At 38.0% G+C, this 22,782-nt stretch overlaps 1 protein-coding gene across 4 annotated transcripts in view; it reads right to left on the reverse strand.

Annotated features, from left to right (window-relative positions):
• Positions 1-19,345, reverse strand: part of LOC122292647 (protein CHROMATIN REMODELING 5) — a 39,985-nt gene extending 20,640 nt beyond the window's left edge. Inside the window, exons 1-14 of one of the 4 annotated variants that reach the window (XM_043101101.1) lie at positions 19,063-19,344; positions 17,214-18,088; positions 17,046-17,113; positions 14,995-15,432; positions 10,935-11,159; positions 10,715-10,798; positions 9,675-9,734; positions 9,458-9,561; positions 9,056-9,107; positions 5,174-5,237; positions 1,630-1,723; positions 1,271-1,358; positions 1,044-1,178; positions 31-222 (exon numbers count right to left, since the gene is read on the reverse strand). In XM_043101101.1, the coding sequence (XP_042957035.1) occupies positions 31-222; positions 1,044-1,178; positions 1,271-1,358; positions 1,630-1,723; positions 5,174-5,237; positions 9,056-9,107; positions 9,458-9,561; positions 9,675-9,734; positions 10,715-10,798; positions 10,935-11,159; positions 14,995-15,432; positions 17,046-17,113; positions 17,214-17,961 (2,352 nt within the window). In that variant the 5' untranslated portion in view covers positions 17,962-18,088; positions 19,063-19,344. Of the gene's footprint in view, positions 1-30; positions 223-1,043; positions 1,179-1,270; positions 1,359-1,629; positions 1,724-5,173; positions 5,238-9,055; positions 9,108-9,457; positions 9,562-9,674; positions 9,735-10,714; positions 10,799-10,934; positions 11,160-14,994; positions 15,433-17,045; positions 17,114-17,213; positions 18,089-18,898 lie in introns of all 4 variants that reach the window. The other 3 variants (XM_043101100.1, XM_043101099.1, XM_043101102.1) reach the window with 3 other exon arrangements.
• Between the last annotated feature and the right edge of the window lie 3,437 nt (positions 19,346-22,782).

A 22,782-nucleotide genomic window follows, 5' to 3' on the forward strand; every position in this document is an offset into this window, starting at 1 on the left:
AAGTCTCAGTCATTGGAGAACTTTGCATACCGAAAGGGTTGTGTACAACTGTGCCTCACTATTCTTTAACCTATGAGCCTCATCAACCATCAGATAATTCCACTTGATCTTGGAGAGAACAGCCTTATCCTTCAGAACAACTTCGTATGTAGTCAATAGTGTATTGAATTTTGTAGGCCTGCCAACTTTTTTTTCACTGTAAAATTCAAATTGCTGGCAAACCTGCAATCATATAGCAGATAGAACTATGGTGAGAAGTTAATAATAAGCATGCATTGAGGGCCTGAGGCAGAAAAAATTATAATTCTTAAAGCATATATTTTTTTTTTTATAAATAATTCTTAAAGCATATATGGATCACATAAAATACAACAGCCTAAGATTTTCAATCATTAAAAGGTAAAGAGAGCAATCGGTTTTTATGATCCATCATGATGCAAAAGCCCCACTTACTACAATATTAGTGACTCCCTGGGAGCTTTGACATTCAAGTGCTCCATCAAGCCAGATGATGGGGACCACAACTTTCTCTTGCATTAATTTACCAAAAGATCATGTATTGCATGGCACCCACTTTGTTATTATAATCAGCCACTTTACCGGCTGATCTGCCATTTAGTTCACTGTAACATGTTACAGGAATAAAATTCACAAATTCCCCAAGGCAAGATGGCATTTGGCCCAACTTCACATTACAGTCAAATATCATACTTTGGCATACGCAAAATTGAGTATCACCATGCTAACATTATAACTCATATATATATATATATATAACCAACCTCTAATGGTTTTTTTTTCAGATAAGTACCAACCTCTAATGGTTTTTTTTTTCTGATAAGTACCGACCTCTAATGGTATGCCAACGAAACAAATAACATAAGCATACTTGTTTATATGAGAACTACAATTATCTCCAGATAGAAGAACTTTATTTGGCCAAACCTGTCAGCGCTAAATAATCAAAGACATATCATGTGTGAATATTTGGATCCTATCCTTGTGTGAACCTAAAACAAAAGTATCAACAAAAAATTACTCACCTCACGGCTTGCACGAGTACCAACATATACAATAACATTTATATCAGGAAGCCACTTCCTAAATTCTTTCGCCCAATTTGACAAAGTGGATAACGGAACAACAACAAGAAAAGGCCCATATATTTGTTGAGCATTCTGTAAGAATAAAAAAAAAATTATTAGCGCTTAAAACAAAGAATGATTCTAAGGTTTATAATCCATCAACAAAAGGAAGTATAAGGGTTTACCTGTAAAAAACCAAGCATGGAAACCGACTGAACAGTTTTCCCAAGACCCATTTCATCCGCTAGAATGACATTTGTATCGTTTCTCCAACTGTCATATGCAAGAGACACAATTTAGGACATGTATAAGATGGAATATATTTAGATGCAACCATTTTTCATGTGGTAGAGCATATAATTTTGTCAGTTTAATTTCAGAAGGCCACATGATTGGATACGTCTTTTTATTTAGCTTACTCTTTTTTCCTGTGATTTTGGGAATGTTGTATCATATTGGCAAGAAAAAGTAACCATTTTTCGGTAAAAGATACAAGTTTCTAATTATAGATAAAAACAAATGATAATAACCAGAGGAAATATACCTGTTAACAAGAAAATTCAAGCCCTCAAGCTGATAATCACGAAGCTTTCCTCCCTTCAACCATTCAGGCTGTTCATCAAGCTTCCTTAAGCTTGCTAAACATTAAAAGAATTCAGATTAATGAATATTCTGTATGTCTAACGCAAGCTGCAGGATAGAAAATAATTCTACATATAACAGGGGAGAGAGAAGTTATAAGGATAATAAAAAGACAAAATAATAATTCAATTGGAAAAAAAATGTTTCCACCCCCCCCCCCCCCGGGGGCGGGCGGGGGAAAAGTAACTTGTTTTAAACATAGACCTCTCTTGTATTTACAGAAATTGATCAGACTTCCCAGTGTTTTATAATAAACCTTTCGTCTCCTTCAAAACTCTTGAACCATCTGCATGTTATATTTTTTATCCTCTTCAAGCAACACATAATCCCAGGCTTTCATTAGAAATGATATCTATTGACAGAATATTTTGATATGGACCCACATGAAATTTCAAACAAACACAAGGGAGGCCTACAATTTTTCCTACAAAACCTGAGGGAGGTTTGAATATTTCAAGTATGCATGATAAGCGCAGACCCCTCTCAATTTTCCAGAAATTGCTCAGACTTCCCAGTGTTTTATAGACCTTTCCTCGACTCCAATACTCTTGAACCATCTGAATGTAATATTTTTGTTTCATCTCAAGTGATACATAATTCCAAGTTCTTGTCAGAAATGGACTCAAGTGTAACTTAAAAAAAAAAAACACACAACGGAGGCCAATGTACTCCTCCTATCTTTTTTGATAAGCAACAAATTATATTAATAAGAATAGGCATAGCCCAAGTACCCAGGGGGTATACAAAAGTTTACACCTAGTTAGAAGGAAGAAATAGAAACAAGATAATCATGACAATCTAGGCCATTAAAATCTACAACACTCGCCCAAAGGAATAAAGTTTTCGCAAAGAACACTTGAATCTCCTCCCGTGAGCACTCCTTATCTTCAAAATTCCGATCATTCCGTTCCTTCCATAGGCACCATAGAATACATTTAGGAACCATATTCCAAACAGCTGTGATTTGTAGAATTCCGCCCAGATTCTTCCAGCTGGCCAAGAGCTCCACCACTGTAGCAAGCATAACCCAGGCTAACTACAATCTTTTGAACAAATCATCCCATAACATTCTGGCAACCTCACAATGCAATAGAAGATGATCCACGTCTCACCATTCTTCCTACACATACAGCATCAGTTCACAACAATCACCCGGTGTCTCCGTAAGTTATCCATTTTCAAAATTTTGCCCAAAGAAGTTGTCCAAGCAAAAAAGATTGCCTTGAGAGGCACCTTATTTCTCCAAATACTTTTCCAAGGAAAGTGATTAGGCTGCAGATTTGGGAGGGTCTTATAAAAGGAACGAAGAGAGAATGTACCTTTTCTAGCAGGTCTCCACCACAACTTATCAGTTCCCTGAGTTCTCAATCTCATGGCATACAAGAGTCTGAAAAAATCAGCAAAGCTACCTCATAAAGTTTGTGTTCCATTAGATTGAGCACCAGACATCTCCATGAGGTCAGCCACTAATGCTTCCTCTTCACACGCAATCCTGAAAACTAGAGGGGATGTATCCTTAAGGGCTCGATCTCCACACCATAAGTCATGCCAGAATTTTATTCTAGATCCATCACCTATCACAATTCTAGTGTGTCAAGCAAACACCCCCCAACCTCTACTAATGTGTTTCCACACTGACACTCCATAAACCCCTTGTACCTCCCTGGTTCTCCACCCAACGTACTCCCGTACTTGAAATCAATCACCATCTTCCAAAAAGCTTCCCTCTCCATTTTATACCGCCACTACCATTTCTGAATACCCTCAAGTTTCTAATCCCCATCCCACCAGTAGAGATAGGAGAGCATACCTTATCCCACATGACTAGGTGGAACTTAAACTCATCCCCCAACCCACTACAAAGGAAATCAAGTTAGAGTTTCTCAATTCAGATTAGGGGTGGGCAGCGGGACCTGCCCGCCCCCCACTAAGCTATATAAAAAATATAAATGTTATATATTTATATAAATATTTATATAAATAAACATATTGTATATAGATATATACAATTTTTTGAAGACTTGAAATTGTATTCAAGTCATTGGATTACCTTGGCCTCCTAGCCAACCTTTATATAGGACGCCAAGGCAATCCAAAATAAAACTCTAGTGAGTTTAAATTCTTTTTGTAATTATAAATTTTAAATTATATTATAATTTGGGTCCAAAAATATTTTTTTGAACGCAAAAATAATTTTTAGACCCAATGGGTAAGCCTATGCAGCAGGCAGGGTGGATGTGGTTTTCAACGGGGCAGGGATGAAAACCCTATGGGGGAAGGGTCCACCCCACCCCGCACCATGCGGGTATCACCCCTAGTTTGGATTGCCAAATTTCTCCTATCTAAAGGAGGTCAGAGTATTCTACCCAAAAAAAAACCGTCGCTAATACTTTCCATATCAATTCCATACAATCTCAACCACCAATGCTAGCTACCCAAACCCTTATCTCACAACAAATGGATGTTAAACCACCTTACTGGATAGCATAGTCTTGTCAATATGACAACATCAAAGGTGTTGTAGAATTACCAGAGGCAAGAGTCATCTAAACATATAAAATTGCTATTAAGCAATCAATATAAAAGGTGTAAAATAATACTCTGTTTTTTTTTAATCTGTAAAACAAAGATCATTGATGATATAAATAGGCATAGCCCAAGTACGAGGTAACAAGGGACAACAATAATACTCTATCAGTTAATGCGTGGGTGGAATTCATGTTGCAATTGGTGTAACTTTTGTCAATGTCACACCACTTAATATCGTTTTAGTGGAGTCCCATATATCATCCAACCCACCATTGGAGCATTAGCATATTTCCCATGCCCATCATACATGTCAAAGATTAAGATAATCGCAGATTAAAGAGTGTAAATTGTACACATTTTTTTTTAAATAATTAATAAGAATTTTATTACCAAACATTTTTTTTTTATAATATCCAATTGAAGTATAAATTGAACACATTTTCTGTTTTTATATTGTTAAAATATACTAATAAGTAATATACACTAAATGTAGGATTTAACAAAATAAAAATAAAAAAATTATAATATCCAATTGATTTCAACTTATGCGATTATTGTAATCTTTGACATGCATGATGGGTATGGGAAAATATGCTAATGCTCCAATGGATGAACCCAAATTAAGGAAAAATAAATTGTACAAATTGTTTTTATATTTTTAACAATATACCAAATGCAAAATTTTATCAAATATATAATAGAAAATTTCCAATCAATATCAAGTTTGGTGTGAATGAGTCAAAATATTGATCTAGTGCAAGCAAAATAGTGTAACTCTAACATAACACCACAAAAGGTGTAACTTAAATCTAGCTGTGTTCCAAAATACTACAAGTGTAACCAAATATGTTAATCTAATTGATTATGTTTAACAAATGTATACAAAGACCCAAAAATATACTAAAAAATAAACTAACCTTTGCTCTTCTTGCGCTGGAAATCGACCATTTTTCCTTGTACAGCCAGTGCAGCTTCACGAGCCTGCTCACATATAGCAAAACTATAAACCATTAATTTGATGTGAAACGCATAATTTATGTGTTTGGGTGCCCGTGCAGTTGTACACATTTGACATGGTAAAAACAAAGCTTAAACTTCATCTCTCAAAAAGAAGAAAAATACAAAGCTTAAACTTCAAGGTTAGAACTCACAAGAGAGCAATGAGTAACATTTAGAGGGGAAAAGAAAAGAGGGAAAAATACACATAAAACATCAATTGGCATGTGGGTCAGACGTTGGGGGAGGAGTTGCAGGATGTTCTTTACTGCCAGCTTCTTATCTTCCCTTGAAATATTTGGGTATACCTTTAGGTTCTCCTTTTAATCAAGGGCAGTTTGCAATGGGGATAGAAAAAGGTTGGTGACTTGGAAGACCTCGATATGAAAAAGGAAGAACACTCACATAGGTCAAACGAATGGCATCTAGTCCCTGAACTTATTTTTAGCATGCCTACGGGTATGCAAATAAATTGGAAAAACTATGGCGTGACGTTTTTTTCAAAAAATAAAATGGTTTTATAAATGAGCAAAAAGGTGTTTTCTAAATACAGGATGCATACAATATATACACATAGTTAGAATGAAACAGAGATCCATCTCCAATCATGTTCTGCTCTAACAATTTCACTTCTCATTGATTGGAACCGTCCAAAATCAGCAAAGTGTCTGCCACCAAAGCATCCTTAGCCCGAGCAATAGTGAAAACAACCGGGAAAGCCTACTTAAGGGGTTAATTGCCACACCACAAATCGTGCCAACTTTATCTTAAAGGCATTTCTATTTTTATGAAATGGAATCTTGGAAACCATGCAAACGCAACATGTCTTTAAACTGAATAAACTCCGATCGTGTAATGCATCCCTATCACACAGATCGAGTAAAATCATATCAGCTTTTTACTGATAGGACGTGGCCCCTAGAAATTGTTTGCACCCAAGGGTTCAAACCTTAGACCTGGAGGGCGCATACCACCAAGACCAAGGTCCTTACCACTTGAGCCAACCCCTAGGGATTATCTTATATCTTAAAGCCATTTCCCACCTTATATCTAGTGAATATCGAGAACTATCTCCCCAAACTTCGAATATTCTTCCAGAATCCAACCCCAAAGGCCGCATTAATCTCATTAGAGTACCAAATACCCCCCACCTTTTTTTTTGTTGGCACCAGGTGTCCAAGAACAAAGTCTCGACTAATTCTGAGGGTGCACAGGCCCTCAGCAAGGTATTTCTCGCAAGAGCACCTCGGGTAATTCAAGGAGAAAATCTCCCAGTCCGATGGCCCCTAGATATTGTTTGCACCCAAGGGGATTTGAACCTTAGACTTGGGGGGAACATACCCCCAAGCCCAAGGCCATTACCACTTGAGTCAACCCCTAGGGGTTGAGTACCAATCCCCCTATTAACTACCATATTTCATTCTTACCACTTTCCTCCACAAACTCTCTCATTTTCATAGCCCCATAACGACATCCAAACAAAGAACTTTCAAAATGATTCATTCTCTACATCCCCAAACCTCGATCTGGTGTTGGGGATAGAGGTTTGGGGATCAAACCTTGGCTTGACTCAGATGGGGAAATTCTCGTTCTCCACACCAGATAAAAAATCCCTTTTAATCTTTCAACAAGGTTAGCTATGTTGGCTAGAAGGGGAAAAAGGGCAAAACGTGTGTAACTTTGACCAATTGCTCTTTATTGATTTGCCCTAAGCATGAAAGTCGTAAAACCTCATCAAGATACCTTTTATTGCATCAAAATATGCTTGGGAAAAATAGTGTTGTATAATTATTCAGACCAAGGGCCTTGTCTCCATTCAATGTCTTTACTACCTCATGCACCTCATCCTCTAAAGGTCTTTCCAACCAATTTGTTTCCTCTGCACCTAGAGATTTTTTTTTTTTTTTTATAAGCACCCTGCACCTAGAGATTCAAAATGCAATCCATCCAACTCATATTCTATTCATTTGTTTTGTTTTTAAAGTAAAACTTTTATTCTATTCAACCATTTGCATATAGTTTGTCTTCAACATAATGGGCACCAGAGTTAGAAATTTTCTGGTTTTAATGAGACTTTACTAGGCAGATGGTGATGCCATCAAGAGAAGAACAGGGTTAATCTTTTGGGAGGGTGGTTGATAAGAAATATGGGGTCACCAAGGTTACTGTTCTGACGTAGCTAGAGGACCCTGTTTAGTTTATGGAAGAAAATTTGAGACAACTGGGGAAATATTTCCAAGTTTGATGGGTTCAAGCTAGGGGATGGCACCGGAATTTGCTTGTTTCACCCTATTTTGTATGGTGATACTCTTCCAAACGAAAGTATTTTCTAAACTTTTTTGAGATTACATAAGATAAAGATGCAACAGTGACAACATATGGACTTGTCTAGTTGAAAATAACATTGGAAGCCAAGATTTCTAGTAGTGGGAAAAGATAAAGATGTAATAAGGAACTTATCAAAAGAGAGAGAGAAAAAATATGAAACAAGGAAGTAGAATATATCTTTTTAAAGTAGTTTTTGTTTTCGTTTTTGTAAAAGTTTTGGTTAGGTTTTTTACATTTTACTGAAATCTAGATAAATAATCAGATAAAAAGTTGAAACGGATCATTTATTATTTAATTGAATTTTGGACTGAAGTTGAAATTTTTCTGAAAAGCCAGTTAACCAAACATGATTGTAGACTCTAGTCTTTTTTAACTTGTACACATCCACTTTATTAGGGTTGTGCCTTTTATCGAACTTTTTAAATGAAATCTATTTCCTTATGAAAACAAAGAAAAGATCGAGTTAAAATGTTTCAAAACTGTAACTTCAGTTATGGATAGACCAAAAACCACAAATCTGATGACCAGATAATTAATTTTTGGTTATATAGTTGACCACCAGAGTGTTTGGAAGACAAAGGCACCCTTAAAAAACAATCTTCTTTGTATGGACGGCGTCCTTGGGGAAAATCCTCACACCAGACAACTTATGGAAGCATCAAATCATTTTCATGGATTGGTGTATGTGCAAAAATGCGTGGAAAGTCCATTGATCATCTGCTACTTCATTGTGAGATACAACCTTGTGGAATGAATTCTTTTCTTGGGTGGGATCAACTTGGGTGGTATCAGTTACTAGATCCTAAATAGGTGTATTCACATGTATGCTCCCAGTGTACCTGGACTACGCTTATTAATAAAATTTCTTATTACTTATCCCAAAAAAATAAAAAAAAACTTGGGTGATGCCAAGAATAGTAATCGATCTCCTAGCTTCTTGGAGAAAGAGGCCTTCAGGACAACTCTTAGATTGGAACAATATGAAAGATGGTCCCAATATGTTACGGTGATTACCTATCAAAAAAAAAATATATGTCTATGGTGATCCATTTTGGGAGATGAACAAAAGCAGTTTCGAAAATCAAGAGTGATCATGAAATGAGCTTCGAAATTTCTTTTTCAATACTTGACTCCATTGGTCGATTGTAATTGATTTTAATGGCACAAGTTTTCATGAATTTCTTGTATCACTAAACTAGCATGCATAAGTGATGCTCTTGCGTATGTCCCATATACTTGCACTCTTGCCTATTCTTATGATCAATAAAATTTTGTTTACCAATCAAAAAAATATACCAAAAGCTAATTTCAATTCAACTTGGGAATAATATATTGATATCAAGGCATGGGCACTGCTTGTTCCCTCCACAATTAGAAGGCTACGCAAAGCAAATAACCTAATGGATATGTTGAAGATATAACCTTTTGCAATCATCACAAATTAAATCTAGAAAAAGGATTAGAACACATGATACCTTGTACTCATCAATAGCATCTTGAGCAAATGCAATATCTACATCCTTCTCCCTAAAACAAAATATAAATTTAAAGTATAAGCATCTCCAGTTTTAATGATCTCAATACAAACGAACAACCCAATCTTATTCAATACATTTTTTGTTTAATAGGTAAGCTCTACACGTGCCCAATAGACCTAAAACGCAGAATTACATCCTCTGCCCCATACATAAGGGGGGAGGAGACCACTTGAGCTACAGCTTATTGGCCAAAGTAACAGACTAGACACCAATATCAATGCTGTTGATGCACCCTCCATCATATTTAAAATAAGTAAATAGAGGCCATGCTAAGCAAGGAAAAGCAGGAAACATAGCACCAGGAAGACACTCATTACACAGATTTCTAGTCTAGATTACCATGTTGCTTCGGCATAAGATAGTCCCTGCCACTTGACTAAATACTCTGGTATCACATTGCCAGAACTATCTTTATTGATTCGGTCAGCAAATATTCTCTCCACCTGAAAATGCATAAGCCAAACCAATTACAAATCCCAAATTGAAAAAAATAAATAAATATTTACCAGAGCAATGAAAGTAAAGATGAAAAAAGATCCAAAGCAGGAAAAGAAACCTGACTGTTCTGCTTGATGAGATCCAAGTCCATTTCCTTGCTCACGTCATTTACCTCAATCTAACAGGTATATACAGAACCAGAAAAAGAAAGGATAAATGAGCTACCTAACACAAATGAAATTGTTATTCTGAATGTAAACCTCATTAGGATAAAGAAACCGAAATATAACTTGAAGATTGAAACTAAAGGAAAAAGTATATTCATAAAAAGAAGTATGTCCGTTCCTTATTATTGTCAGAGAAACAACCTAGGAGAAAGAAAACTGAATATGACATTTTTATGTACAGAATATGACATAAATATGGAAAACACTCACATCAGGATCATACACAATGACAAGGAACCAATTATGAGAAGAACTGATGAAGCTACCATCATGCAAAATGTCTCAGTTCTCTACTCCTAATAACAATAAATTAACTCACAAAATAATCCATTCCCAGCTTTCTATAACGTAAGCAGAATTTTTCTTTAGTCTTTCCAATTGTAGCATCCCAATGTAGATGATTCCATTTTGGAGCATATCTAATCCCATATAAGAGTAACTAAAAAATAATAAATCTTAGCACACAAAACAACCTCCATGGCTCCAGCTAAGAGGTAAGTTTTTCCTAGATGAAAAATACAACACAGGGAGCTACAAATCTAATGTAATAAACCTAGAAATATAAATAATTAAGATGAAATTTTAGGTTGTAAAGATTTATAGAGAGAGAGAGAGAGAGAGAGAGAGAGAGAGAGATTCATTTAGGAAAATAGACAAATTCGCAGAGAGAATAGACAGTTTCGGAAATTGCTGTGTTTCTCACTGTCACTGGATAAACTCTAATGTCATCAAGAAAACAGCCAAAGATGCTCGTGTATTACAAATTGCTCACATGACACATTAGTTTGCCCATTTCATTTCATGGAAACAAGTCAGTTCAACGCCAACATTCTAAGCATATGATTATAATTAATCTTAGAATGCAAATAAGATAGAACCAGAAAGCATTCTCTGTAAAAAGAACTAAGATAGAGGCAAAAGGCAATATTACCTCTTCGCGTGAGAATGTCTTCCTGTACCGAACATCCTCCATCACTTTTTTCGTGTAGTTTAAAACCTTCTTAAAACCACTAAGCTGAGGACCCACATAGACAAAACCACAAAGCTACATACGTGAGGAAAAGTTGACGACAAAGTGCAGAAAACAAAAACACCATCCATAAATTTCTCAGCCAATGGGACAAAAAAATCAAAGAAAAGAAAAGGTATACATGTTGTAGCTCAGAGAATGACTTCCACTGACAGTGCAAATGTGATTGACCTTTCCATTTTATCAAGAATTCCATCTCATTCCAATCTTGATCAATCTCATACAACTGGCTTAACAAAACAGGCTCTGTTGATCTATTGTTCCTAGCAGCATCTTCGGCCATACCCTTTGGCTGATGCCATAGTACCTTCTCAATGGAGTCACCATCTTCCTCTTCAATTTCCTCCTAAAAGATATAATTCAAAAATGGAAGATGTTACCATATCACACACAAAAAAACACACGAAATAATTCCAAAGAAAATTTCTGAGTCAACTACCGTATACAAATCAAACTAACAAATGCAAACCCAACAGAAAATAATATCATAAGAGAAGAGTCCAGGATTTAATCAATAAACATCGCCACTTCACTAATGAGTGCAAAATACATCAGAACTAAAATTTCCACTCCAAATAATTTCCCATCAATATCCTTGAAATCTTACTTTGTTGGCACAGTACCTTCCAAGCATGTCTACATTTCAAATTTCAGCCCGACCACAAGAAAAGATAAGCCCACAAATATATGCGGAATAACCATAAGAATAGACTGCGCAGGTCAAGAGATTTTAAAAGTAAACGAGAGCTTTGAAAGTCTAAACATAGACACCAAGGCTAGTTTATAATAATCCAAACTATTTCCAGAAAGCAGAAGACACTAGTCATATTAGTAGACCTCTAATAATAATGGTCTATATATTACTTCTTCTGACAACTAAGCTTTTTCAGAAACCAAGTTGGATCTGTGATTCATCAGCATTTCTTCCTTTTGATAGAATCTAATGCTAACAAAATGTCTTATATTCATGAATTGAGAAAAAAGTATTAGTAAATTGAGAAAAAATAATAACAATTTGACCACTTCTCAGCTAGAAATGCATATCCAACATCTATCCTTCGCTAATTTTAAATGTTTTTTTTTTTTTGATAAGTAAACGATAGTATTAATAAAAGGCATAGTCCAAGTACACAAGAAGGTATACAAGCGGTAAAACCTATCTAGGTGGCTATAGTAGTCACCAGAAACTCGTGTACATTTAGGCCATTAAAGTCTATAGCTAGAGACCATAGAAGTAAAGTGCTGAACAAATAGATACAAAGCTCCTCAGTTGTCCTCTCCTTATCTTCAAATGTTCGTTCATTTCGCTCTTGCCAAATGCACCACATAATGCAGATAGGTACCATCTTCCACATAGCTTTGACATGTAAATCTCCTCCCGGCATCGCCCAACTGGCTAAGAGTTCAAGTATTGACTTCGGCATCACCCAATTTAACCCTACTCGACGGAAAACTTCACACCACAAGGCTCTCGCTGTCTCACAATGTAGCAGGAGATGGTTCACTGACTCACCATCTTTCTTACACATACAGCACCAATCAGTAATGATTACCCGCCTCTTCCGCAAATTATCGGTAGTCAGAATCTTGCCCAGAGCTGCTGTCCATACTAAGAAAAGTGTTTTGGGCGGTGCTTTATTCCTCCACAATCTTTTCCATGGAAACGAGATATTCGGTGTAGCTGTAAGGGCCTTATAATAAGAGCATACCGAGAAAACACCCTTACCCGTATGTTTCCACCACAGTTTGTCTTCATGCAATCCGTTCGGCTTCATAGAGTACACTCGGTTGAAAAAATCAGTGAAACTGTTTACTTCCCAAATCGGTTGAAAAAATCAATTTTAAATGTGAAATCCTTTCCATACATTTATTCCAACTAAAGGGTACTTACAGTGGTTATAAAACCCAATTCAGCTGTATCCAGTGCATTCTCACGTCCAGCACATTTCCATTGCTACAAAATACTCTAAACACATCATGCCCATTAATCATACCCCATTCTCACTATTTTTTTACAACAAGCTAAACAAGATCCTAAGCAAAGGGTTTCACATGCGGAGGCACTTCAAATTGCCAAATCATCCAAGAAAGGAGAAACAAGCTAATATATCGCACCGATATTGTACCAGCCCAAATAAGGTATAAGCCACATCTGGGCACATACTCCAAAAGACTAATCTATGTTACAGTTGGGACCACTTGCAATCATTATAAAGGGAAAGAACCTCTCCTTCTCAAGCAATGTAAGATCTCATTCACCATCTTTTTATACTCAATATGTGGTATTACAATCGACCCCCTTAAATCCCTAACATCCTCGTCAGGTCATTCCATCATACATAGCACACTCAAGTCTTACACTTCTGATTGAGATTGGCTCTAATACCAATTGTAACAACCCAAGAAAGCTCAAGCTACAGGCATGTACTCCAAAAGGCCTAGTCAATGTTACAATTGTGGCCTCTTGTAATCAATATAAAGAATAGGAGCTTCTCCTTTCCAAGCAATGTAGGATCCCCATTCACCACCTTTTTATATTAGGTTTAAGGTATTAAACCTATAGGCAAGAGAGAGTTTGCAGAAGTAGTTAAATGACAAAGTATGCACAAGTTTGTCCATTTCCTTTCTTTAGGACATAACAGGTGGACAATTCGCTCAGCACAGCCTTCGTAAAATCCATAGTCAAACACTAACTCGCATATATTCAAGGCTACTCAAAATCTGTTAAACCTTGCCATATCAATCCCTCATCTATTATCAATGAATCCATCTCAGACTCTATTTTCAAAGTTGATATTGCTCGCTGTATGCTCAGAAAAATCTACCAGCACAAATTAAAACCCGATCCAAAGCGCAAATGCTAGCATGACCACTGATGATAATTAAGATGAAGGCTATGCTGAGGGAATAGTCCCCTCAAGGAGACCAAAGTACACAAGGAGTATGGATTAGAAACATATTTTTTCGATACATAGAAACATCATATTAGAAAGAATAAGAAAATAAAATAAATCTGGAAAAAAAGGTTGGAGGGACTTAAGATAGCTGCCAACCAACAGTATAGAGATCTAGGGAATAATTCCTTTAGCTCCCACTTATTCATCTTGCATTCTCGAAGCAGCAATCATTCCACTCCCTCCAAATACACCACGATGGGCAAATTAGGATCATTTCCACAAAGTCACACTTTGTAAGCTACCAAACCTGCCATTCCAACAATGAAAGAAATCCACCACCCATCAAAGTATGATCCAACTCGACCCAAATAGGCACAATACCGCTTACCATAGAGTACTAGCCATCTCAAAACATAACAACGAGTGGTCCATTGTTTCTCCAACCCTCTTACACATATAACGCCAATTTATGACTGTAATCTGTCGTCTACGTAGATTGTCTAGCATGAGAATTTTCCTTAAAGCCACCCCCATGCAAATATCACTGCTCTAAGGGCCTAGCACCTCCAAATCTGTTGTCTCCAAATGTTCTTTCATGCAAATATTTAACACTTCTCATCAAATGTGCTAGAGCACTAACAATCTATCAATAACTTTCTCTGTACTTTATTTCACGCAACTTTCAATTTTAAATCTTTCATGGAAACATGTCCAGATTTGCCAGCACTATTTTGCAACAAAATTAAGCACTAGCCCACACCTCAGCAAATATCAAAATATAACTACACATGTAGGCATTTTTTTATCATAAAAAAGAGAGGACCCATGCATGGAGTACAAACAAAACCAAATTATGATGTAATCTTCCTCTGCAAAGTAACAATTTGATTAGCAGCTAAAGAGTAAAAATACCATCCTAAAGAAAATCACACAGCAACAAGAATTCTTATGTAATAACCCACTCCCCTTTAAACCCCCATAAAAGGGGGGGATTAAGAGGCAAAAGCCTTATAAGGTACTGTGCTCAGCCCATAACAAATCTTGGCATGCTTACAATTATTTTAGCTTTCATTAATGTCATATACAAACTGGGTTACCATAAGAAAGAGCCCTACAAGCTATGCTACTCCTAAACTGCCCAGCTAATTGTCTAAAATTTCACTCATGTAAACAATTCAAAATTTAGATCAAACACATCAAGTAAAATAATATAAACATAAGGGAAAGCACGAACAGAGGTGAAATGAACACATGGATTTTAACAATACAATAAGTAGATCGCACCTTTTGGGGCTTTTTCTTCTTGCCTTCATCAACTTCTTCACTTTCTTCACTTTCAACATATGATACCTTTCGAACGGACCTACTAGAAGTGCGGATCTCACTGTTGCGTCCAGATGTATTTGTTGACACAGTGGACTGCCCACCATTTTTGCGTAGATTTACACCTCTCCTGGTCATGTTTTTAAAATCCTCATCACTCTCACTGTCAGAATCATCTGCCGATGACTCTTCCTCTTCAAATGACGATTTCACTCTTCTTTGTCGATTAGATGCACGATTTGATATTCGTTCTCTAGTGGGCCTTACATTGCGTCCACTTTTACCTTGCTGCCTACCCTTAGATTTCTTTGCATTAAAGGAATCATCTTCATTTGAGACTTCTAGATCATCAATGCTGTCATCTTCCTCATCAGAATCTTCACCATCCCAATCTTTATCCTATATAATCAAAATATAAGTTACTAAGTCTGCAGAGATGTCCGATAAATAAAAATACAAGAAGGAAAAGAAAATCATGAAACAACTCCACATAACATATTACCATCAAGAAGGAAATATAACATAAGAAAAAGCTGACTTATATGAACCCCTTTTAGATAACAAAAAAATCATTCTTACATGGCTGAAAGTATTACTGGCTGAATAAGACAAGGTTAGAATTTTCCATTGCTCTTTCTAGTCCATTTTCCAATTTTAATTTACAGCTCACTTTAACAAAAAATTTCAAATAAAAAATATACAAAGAAAGAAAATTTCAAGGTTTTTGTACTATATTTGCTCAAAGCATACAGAATTCACTGCTAGATTAACAAAATTTGGGAAACAAGAATTATGTAGGTAAATTTTCATCTATAAAACTTGTGCATGTTTTGATAAGAACGGCTTAAATAACGCTCCTGTTAGCAGGAAAACAGGAAAAAGATATTGCATATAAAGGCATCTGTAATGATCGAAGTCTAAATCAGAATATTGGTCTTTGACTACAAAGTAGCCGTTCAAGGAATTAAACCCTTCAGTCTTTTAATCCTGAGCATAGTTGTAGAAATTTAATAAAACAAACGAATGAACAGCCCCATGTGTCAAACAATACATTAATTAACATAAGCACCCAAAAGTTACGGAACAAGATGGTAACTGGTTTCATCTTATACTACAGAAGACTAGCTCTCCTAAGTCCTAAGAAATTCTAACAGTATAAAACCAAAAGCACATAATAAGCCCAAAAAAATGAAGCACAATAAGGTAAGCCTGATGGTTGCATAGAACAACTGCAATAATCAAAATTCAAAAAATAAAAATTACAAAATAATAATAATTATAATAATAGAAACAAAAATGAAAAAGACCTCGACAATGTCCCAACCACCACATATACATCATAAAGAGTCACATCAGATGTTCAGCACATCCCACAAGCAAAACTTCAGAAAACTGATTAAATTATTATATCCCAAAAACAATTACATAGACCTGTTTTAGCTACAGAATTTTTCATTTTAGCATTATAGTATCACCAACTACAGACTGTTACATAGGCCATGCATGGCTATGTATGGTCCCTCTGTGCTTAATGTGGCATATTTGGTAATAATGCAATGCTCAAAATTAAAAGAATGTGAGAGGACAGTGACAAAACTAAAACCCTATTCAACAATCTCTTTGCTTGATGGCTGCTCATAATAGCTCCCAATCCTCCAACTCATTAAAAATCAAGGATTTTTAATCCTTTTCATGCAAGAGGGATGTTTCATTTTATATATTTCCTTAATACTTGGGTTGGTGCGCCATCTTCAATTTTAATAAGATATGCATTACTTATAAAAAAAAAAGTTTAAAAAAATAGAAAAGAACTTTAAAAAATCACAAGACTTCGGGGAAAGTGCATACAATCAGCTTTCACAAAGCAACCTATCGGATAAAATACCAAATTCCTACCTGAAATTAAAAAAAAAAAAAAAAAAAAAAAAAAAAAAACAAACTGAGAAGTAGAAAGGCCAGAAAAATGATGATGAACTAATACTCAGCAACTACAATAATGCAATCAAAATAACCTTGTTCCCAGTGCGACCACTTGTTACACCTGAATCAGGCTCGAAGTCAGCATCATCGGGATCATCCTCTGCATGCAGTAAAACAAAATGAATTCAGCACCAACTCTGTGAGTAGAGAAATAATATAGACATAATCTCAGAGACAACGCAAAAATAAAAAATAAATACCATCTTCCTCATCCTCTTCTTCATAATCACCATCAGCATCAGCATTATTGTCCTCATCATCACCATCATTGTCATCATCTTCATTGTCATTAAAAACTCTAGAATTTCTTTTCACGTGGCTATTGCTGGCAACAGGCTTTGATTGTGGTCTAGAACTTAATCCAATAGACTGCTTAAACCCTCCAAAATGCATCGAGTCTCTCTGCTCTTCCCCATCCTGCTCATAATATTCATCAGATAACATCTCATCTGCAGGGACATCAGAATGGCCCCTCTGACGCTTGCCCAGTTGTTTTTGCCTATTTTCATCTTCCGACTCCAATCTATCTTCCCTGCCATCCGATGAATTGTCTTCCGATCCTTCTGCATTTCGAGAGTCAGAACCACTTTTAGAATCCTGCCCAGAATCAGAGCCACCCCGAGTCAAAGGTTGGCAGTCCTTCCAAAAGGTTGAACCCCATTTTCCAGCCACGGCGGTTCTCCTTCCAGAAGGTTGCAAATTCGATGCTCTCATGTTAATACCATCATCAGCAGCTCCTTCATTTTGCAGCCTATTGGCACCATCCAATTCACCTTCAATTTGATACCGAGCGTCCATATTCATATCAAATTCTTTCTCCCTTGAAGTAGCATCTACATCCCCATTCAGTACTGAGATCCGAGTTCTATCGATACTTTGTTCCTGGCCTTTTTCTTCCAGGACACCCTGTGAAACTGTTTCATTAGTATAGTTCCTGAAAAAAGCCATCCTTTCACATGGAACCCTAGATGAGCGTATTTAACCCAGTCCCCTTAGTACAGGGAGTAAAATTTCACGCAGATAGAGCAGTGAACACCTAGTGCTTCTGTTGTTTCCAGAAATGTCTCTAAATGGTCTGAGTAACAAGCAAGTAAAAGTCTCGTTAGTATAATCCTCTCTAATTTTGAGGAAAACAAAACAAAACAAAAAAATATATACATTTCGGTCTTATTACTCCTCGACACTATGAAATATAGCAGGTGGGTCAAAGCTTAGTAACAAGGAAAGCATAGATATAAGACTCCACGTGGTTGCAGATATAACTTGACGAAATGGAAGGAAAAAAATACTGGCTCTCATTTCTCAGCAGTGAATGACGGTATTACTCTAATCAACTAAGCAGGTAGTTTTATTTAGCTCAGTTCAATAGGCTTCCAAGTTATGCGTCTCAAATAATGATTGATCATTGGCTCAACTCCATTTTCTTGCTTTCCCTACACTTTCTCGTCAATCAAACATTGCAATACTTCTCCAAGAGAGTGAAGAATTAACCAAGCTTCCTTGATTATTCCTAGACCTAACCTAGAAAACAAATATGGTCCGGAATAAGTGCTTAAAGCAGTTCAGATGAAGAATACCGAACACACTCGAACTTCCACGCATTGCAATGAAAAATTCACGAAAACCGGATCCAAATAATCGACAAATTCAAGAACCCCAAAAACCCAAGGTACAAATAAATATAACAGAGCGAGCAACAGATCAACGAGCAAATTCTCAAAACCACAGGAAATCAAACGCTAAAACACCCATAAAACTTCGACAAAGAAAACCCTAGAGCAGGTACGGGCCCACAATCGGGGACCCGAAAACCTAATTACACAATCGGAATCGGAATCGCCGGCGAAAAGAGAAGCCGGCGACTGAAACCAAACAAGACGCTCACCTTTCCGGTGCAGAAAAAGGGATAAAAAGAGTTCGACTAAATAGGTTAAAGTGAGAGAAAGAGGTGGGGGCCGCACGGAGGATAATAATCAAAGGCACCTTGTTTAACTTAGACTAGCCGGGGACTAAATCGCCGGCGAAGAAAAAACAACGGAATTGGAGTACCCGTTGAAGTATCGGATTCGGGTCTACGGAGCGGATTATGCAACATAGGCGGCAGCTAAGATGCGCCCGTAGATTAAAGGTCAGATGGAAGAGGAATGCGATGAGAGGTTGGGTGTTTTGGGACTAATCAAGGACGACGGTGAGGGTGGTGTGCCAGAAAGAGGGGAGAGAAAATCTTTTTGTTTGTAGAGAGAGAAGGTATTTGTTTGTAGAGAGAGATGGGGTATTTGGGGGACAATTTTAGATTCGGAGGGTAAAGAGTTGGAAAGGGTAAGGGACTACAGATTATTTTGTGATTTGTGATTTATAGACTCCCAATTACTTTTTAACCTTAACTCGCTCCTTCGCCCACGTTTCTTCAAGTTTTATCGACTTTGTGCTGTCAATCCAGTTTGTATATTATTTTTTCCATTATTAAGAATTTAAGTAATGACATGTATGAATTTTAAGTAAAAAAGGATTCCATCGTGCATAAATGTAAGAATATCACTTTTTTTGTGTAGAACTCACTTCTTTTTTAAACGACAAATACAATATTTACATACTTAAAACTTATATCGACTGTTAACGTCGTGTTTTGCATACTTTTAGGCTAGACTCCAACAACTCTAGTCTTCGTCTTTGGACTTGCAAATACAAAGAAATCTCTTTGAGACGGGGGTCTTGGTAAAGGCCTGAGTGTCTACGATATTTAAGTCAGTATCATCTTAGTGATTTGTACAAGAAAGTAAAAGAGTCGAAGAACATTCTTTGTACCTAAAGACTGGCTTTTATACTAGGTTTATAGAGATCAATTGCTCATACCTTGTGTCAGGGAGATGTGTCCCCTTAACAATTCCTTTAGTCAGATTCTTTTAATACGACATGGCTTTTGGGGTGATGCAATTAATGCGACGTGGCTCTTTGTCTCTTCTATCTTGCGGATGCACATCGTCAAGCTCTTCCTCCTTTGCCTGTTAAAAGATTGAGAGCTCCTCACATTTCCTACACCTACTTGTATAGTACTATCTGAGGCTAGGCGTCATATGAAGATGTTGAGGTGAGGTATCTGCTTCTTCCTTACTTTTTGGAGGTCTTGCCACTTGGTTATGGTCATAGGCTAACTTTTGACGAGCCAGGGGCCTTTAATGGGCCAAGGGGCCTCCCAGTCAGGTCGAACTTCCCATATTTGGGCTTGTTTTCTAGGCCTTCGGCCTGAGAGGAAAATTCCCTTACAGTTACACCGACAATTCCTATTAGACTAGTCTGATGGGAATTTTCTTCTTACCTTTATCTTCATGCAGCCGTTTGATATCCTCTCTTCTAGGATAGGATGACCCTTTCACTTCTTGGTTCTTCCACGTGTCACGTTCTTGGGCATCCTTATTTGGTCTTTTCGTCATTTGATGCGACGTGCGACAGTTTCCTTCTCAACTTTATTGGCACGTTTTTTGTAGGTTGGGTTCTAGCACTTGATTGTGTTTGTTATGTCCCTTTCGAATTGATGGTGTCAGGCGGTCTCCCACGTTGCATCGTGTCTCATAGTTCACCTAATTTGAACCATTCTATATCCCATATCCAATTCGTAGGGGTGGAAAGCCAATCATCACTTCCCTATATAAGCTTCATCTTGTCCTTCTCATTTCCCATTTACCACATTTGCATTCATCTTGTCCTTCTCGTTCCCCATTTACCACATTTGCATTATCCTCGCGTTTCAGTTTTCTCATTATTCCTCACTTGACTCCACCTTTATTGTTCTCATCCTCAATAGCTTCCAAGAAAACCGTTCAACCCAAGATTCTTGGGGAGTTAGATGGGCCTAAGGCCCACACCTTGAAGCAAACCTATGCCCGTTACCACTGGCGCTTGGAGGCTACCCCTAAGTTCTTATCGTCGCTAATTTCCACCTACCAAATTTCAAAGAATGTGGTCTTCGAGGTCCTTAGGCCACAAGAAGGGACCATCGACAACAAGGGTTTTGGCTCACACGTTACCCTCTACCCCAGCATATTTTATTGCGGGCTAAGGCTACCATTTCCTCATCCTATTTGCAACATGTTGGATTGCATTGGACAGGCCCCCTCTCAACTTCATCCAAATGCCTAGAAGATCCTGACATGCTGTTATGTTTTATGGCGACGCGCCTTGTTGAAGTCAGACTTAGGGCATGCTGACCTTACTGGCTGCGAAACTCTCCTCACTACAATCTCATAAAATGTAAGGGGAACCTCTGCAACTTTAGGGAGATGCACACCCTTGTTGTCTTTGAATCACACTATCGCGAGGTCAAGGATTAGACTAACAAGTTTTTCTTCACGTCGAGCTGAGGATGGGATTTTCCCATTGGTAGATACGAGGAGTTCTCGGTCAGGGCCATATGGGAGGTTATCCCTAATGACAAAGTAGTATGACCAATGACTTCTCCTAACAAGCTACGCTGCATCACCATTGTCAAGGAATGGGCGATGAACCACTCGGATGATGTTCTCTCAAAGGCCCTTCTCAAGGAGGAAAACATAATGGCATATATGCCTCCCCTCAGCCACATTGTCTTTGGTGATTGCACCATCCCTATGCAGTCCCCTTAGCCTCCCCTCAGCCACATTGTCTTTGGTGATCACACCACCCCTATGCACCTCCCCTCAGCCACATTGTCCCGGTGAGGAAGTGGTCCCCCAACCTTCCCTCCATGAGCAAGGGAAGAAACCTCATAGAAGGAGGCCAGGGCCAATAGTAGCCCCAAGTCGCCTCCTCAGTTTCCTTCTAGACAGTCATCAAAGGTGGTTGAGGTGAGGCAGCCCCTACCCGTGACACCTATCCAACCACCAGTTGCTTTGGTTTGTTCCCCAAATCCCCCGTGGAGGCTAAAGGAAGAGAACCTTGCCATTCCTAACATGTCAACTACTCCTCTATCTGTTGTTGCCTTAGTTATGGAGTTTGTGGCTATCACAACTCCTGCAGTGCCAACTATGTCCGTGGGCTCAACAGGCTGTCCCGGGGAGGCCAACTTGCTCTAGTTGCATTTCTAAAGGGGCCTCCTAAAGCAGGCTCCCCTGTGGTTGATGTTGGTAGAGCCCTCTCCCTAGGTGGACGTGGAGATGATCCCCTCTTTTCCTTTCACAACACAATTTGCAATCGAGGGCCAAGTCTTCAAGGGCGCTTCTGAAGACCTCACTGAAGGGCCTAGCTCAAATGTGAATAGGGCAAATTCAACTAAGCCTTTTCAGCTCATACCTCTGGAGAGGGTCCTGCGACTGCTTTTGCCACCATTGAACATACGGGGACTTCTGCCGAGAAGCTAGTCGAGAGGACTTCTGAGGGGGGAAGTCGAGCTAGACTTGGCCACAGTCTCTGACCATGCAGCCAAGGAGCCAGTTGCTCCAACCTCTCTGTTGCCTACCACCGATTCACCAGCTACCGAGATGAAGGTGGTCATGGAGACGAGCCCAAATGCAACCATGGGCCATCTCTTGCGAAATGCCCAGTGGAGACTATACCTCTTTCGACTCGTTTTGAAGCTGTGGGAGCTCGGGCAGAGTCTCTAGAGCAGGTTACCAAATCTCTGATGGGCTTCTTCTTTGATGTTCCTTTTTTTCGTTGATCTATCCTCTTGCCTCATTTCCTTATTTTTTCTTCCTGACCCAACCTAGTGTTTGTATTCATTGGTAACAGGGAGCAACCCAATTGGCTACCTTCATAATAAGTGGCCAGGAGGCAGTTGAAGGGGAGAACCGGGCC

Source organism: Carya illinoinensis, chromosome 13, assembly GCF_018687715.1.
Source record: "Carya illinoinensis cultivar Pawnee chromosome 13, C.illinoinensisPawnee_v1, whole genome shotgun sequence".
NCBI lineage: Eukaryota > Viridiplantae > Streptophyta > Magnoliopsida > Fagales > Juglandaceae > Carya > Carya illinoinensis.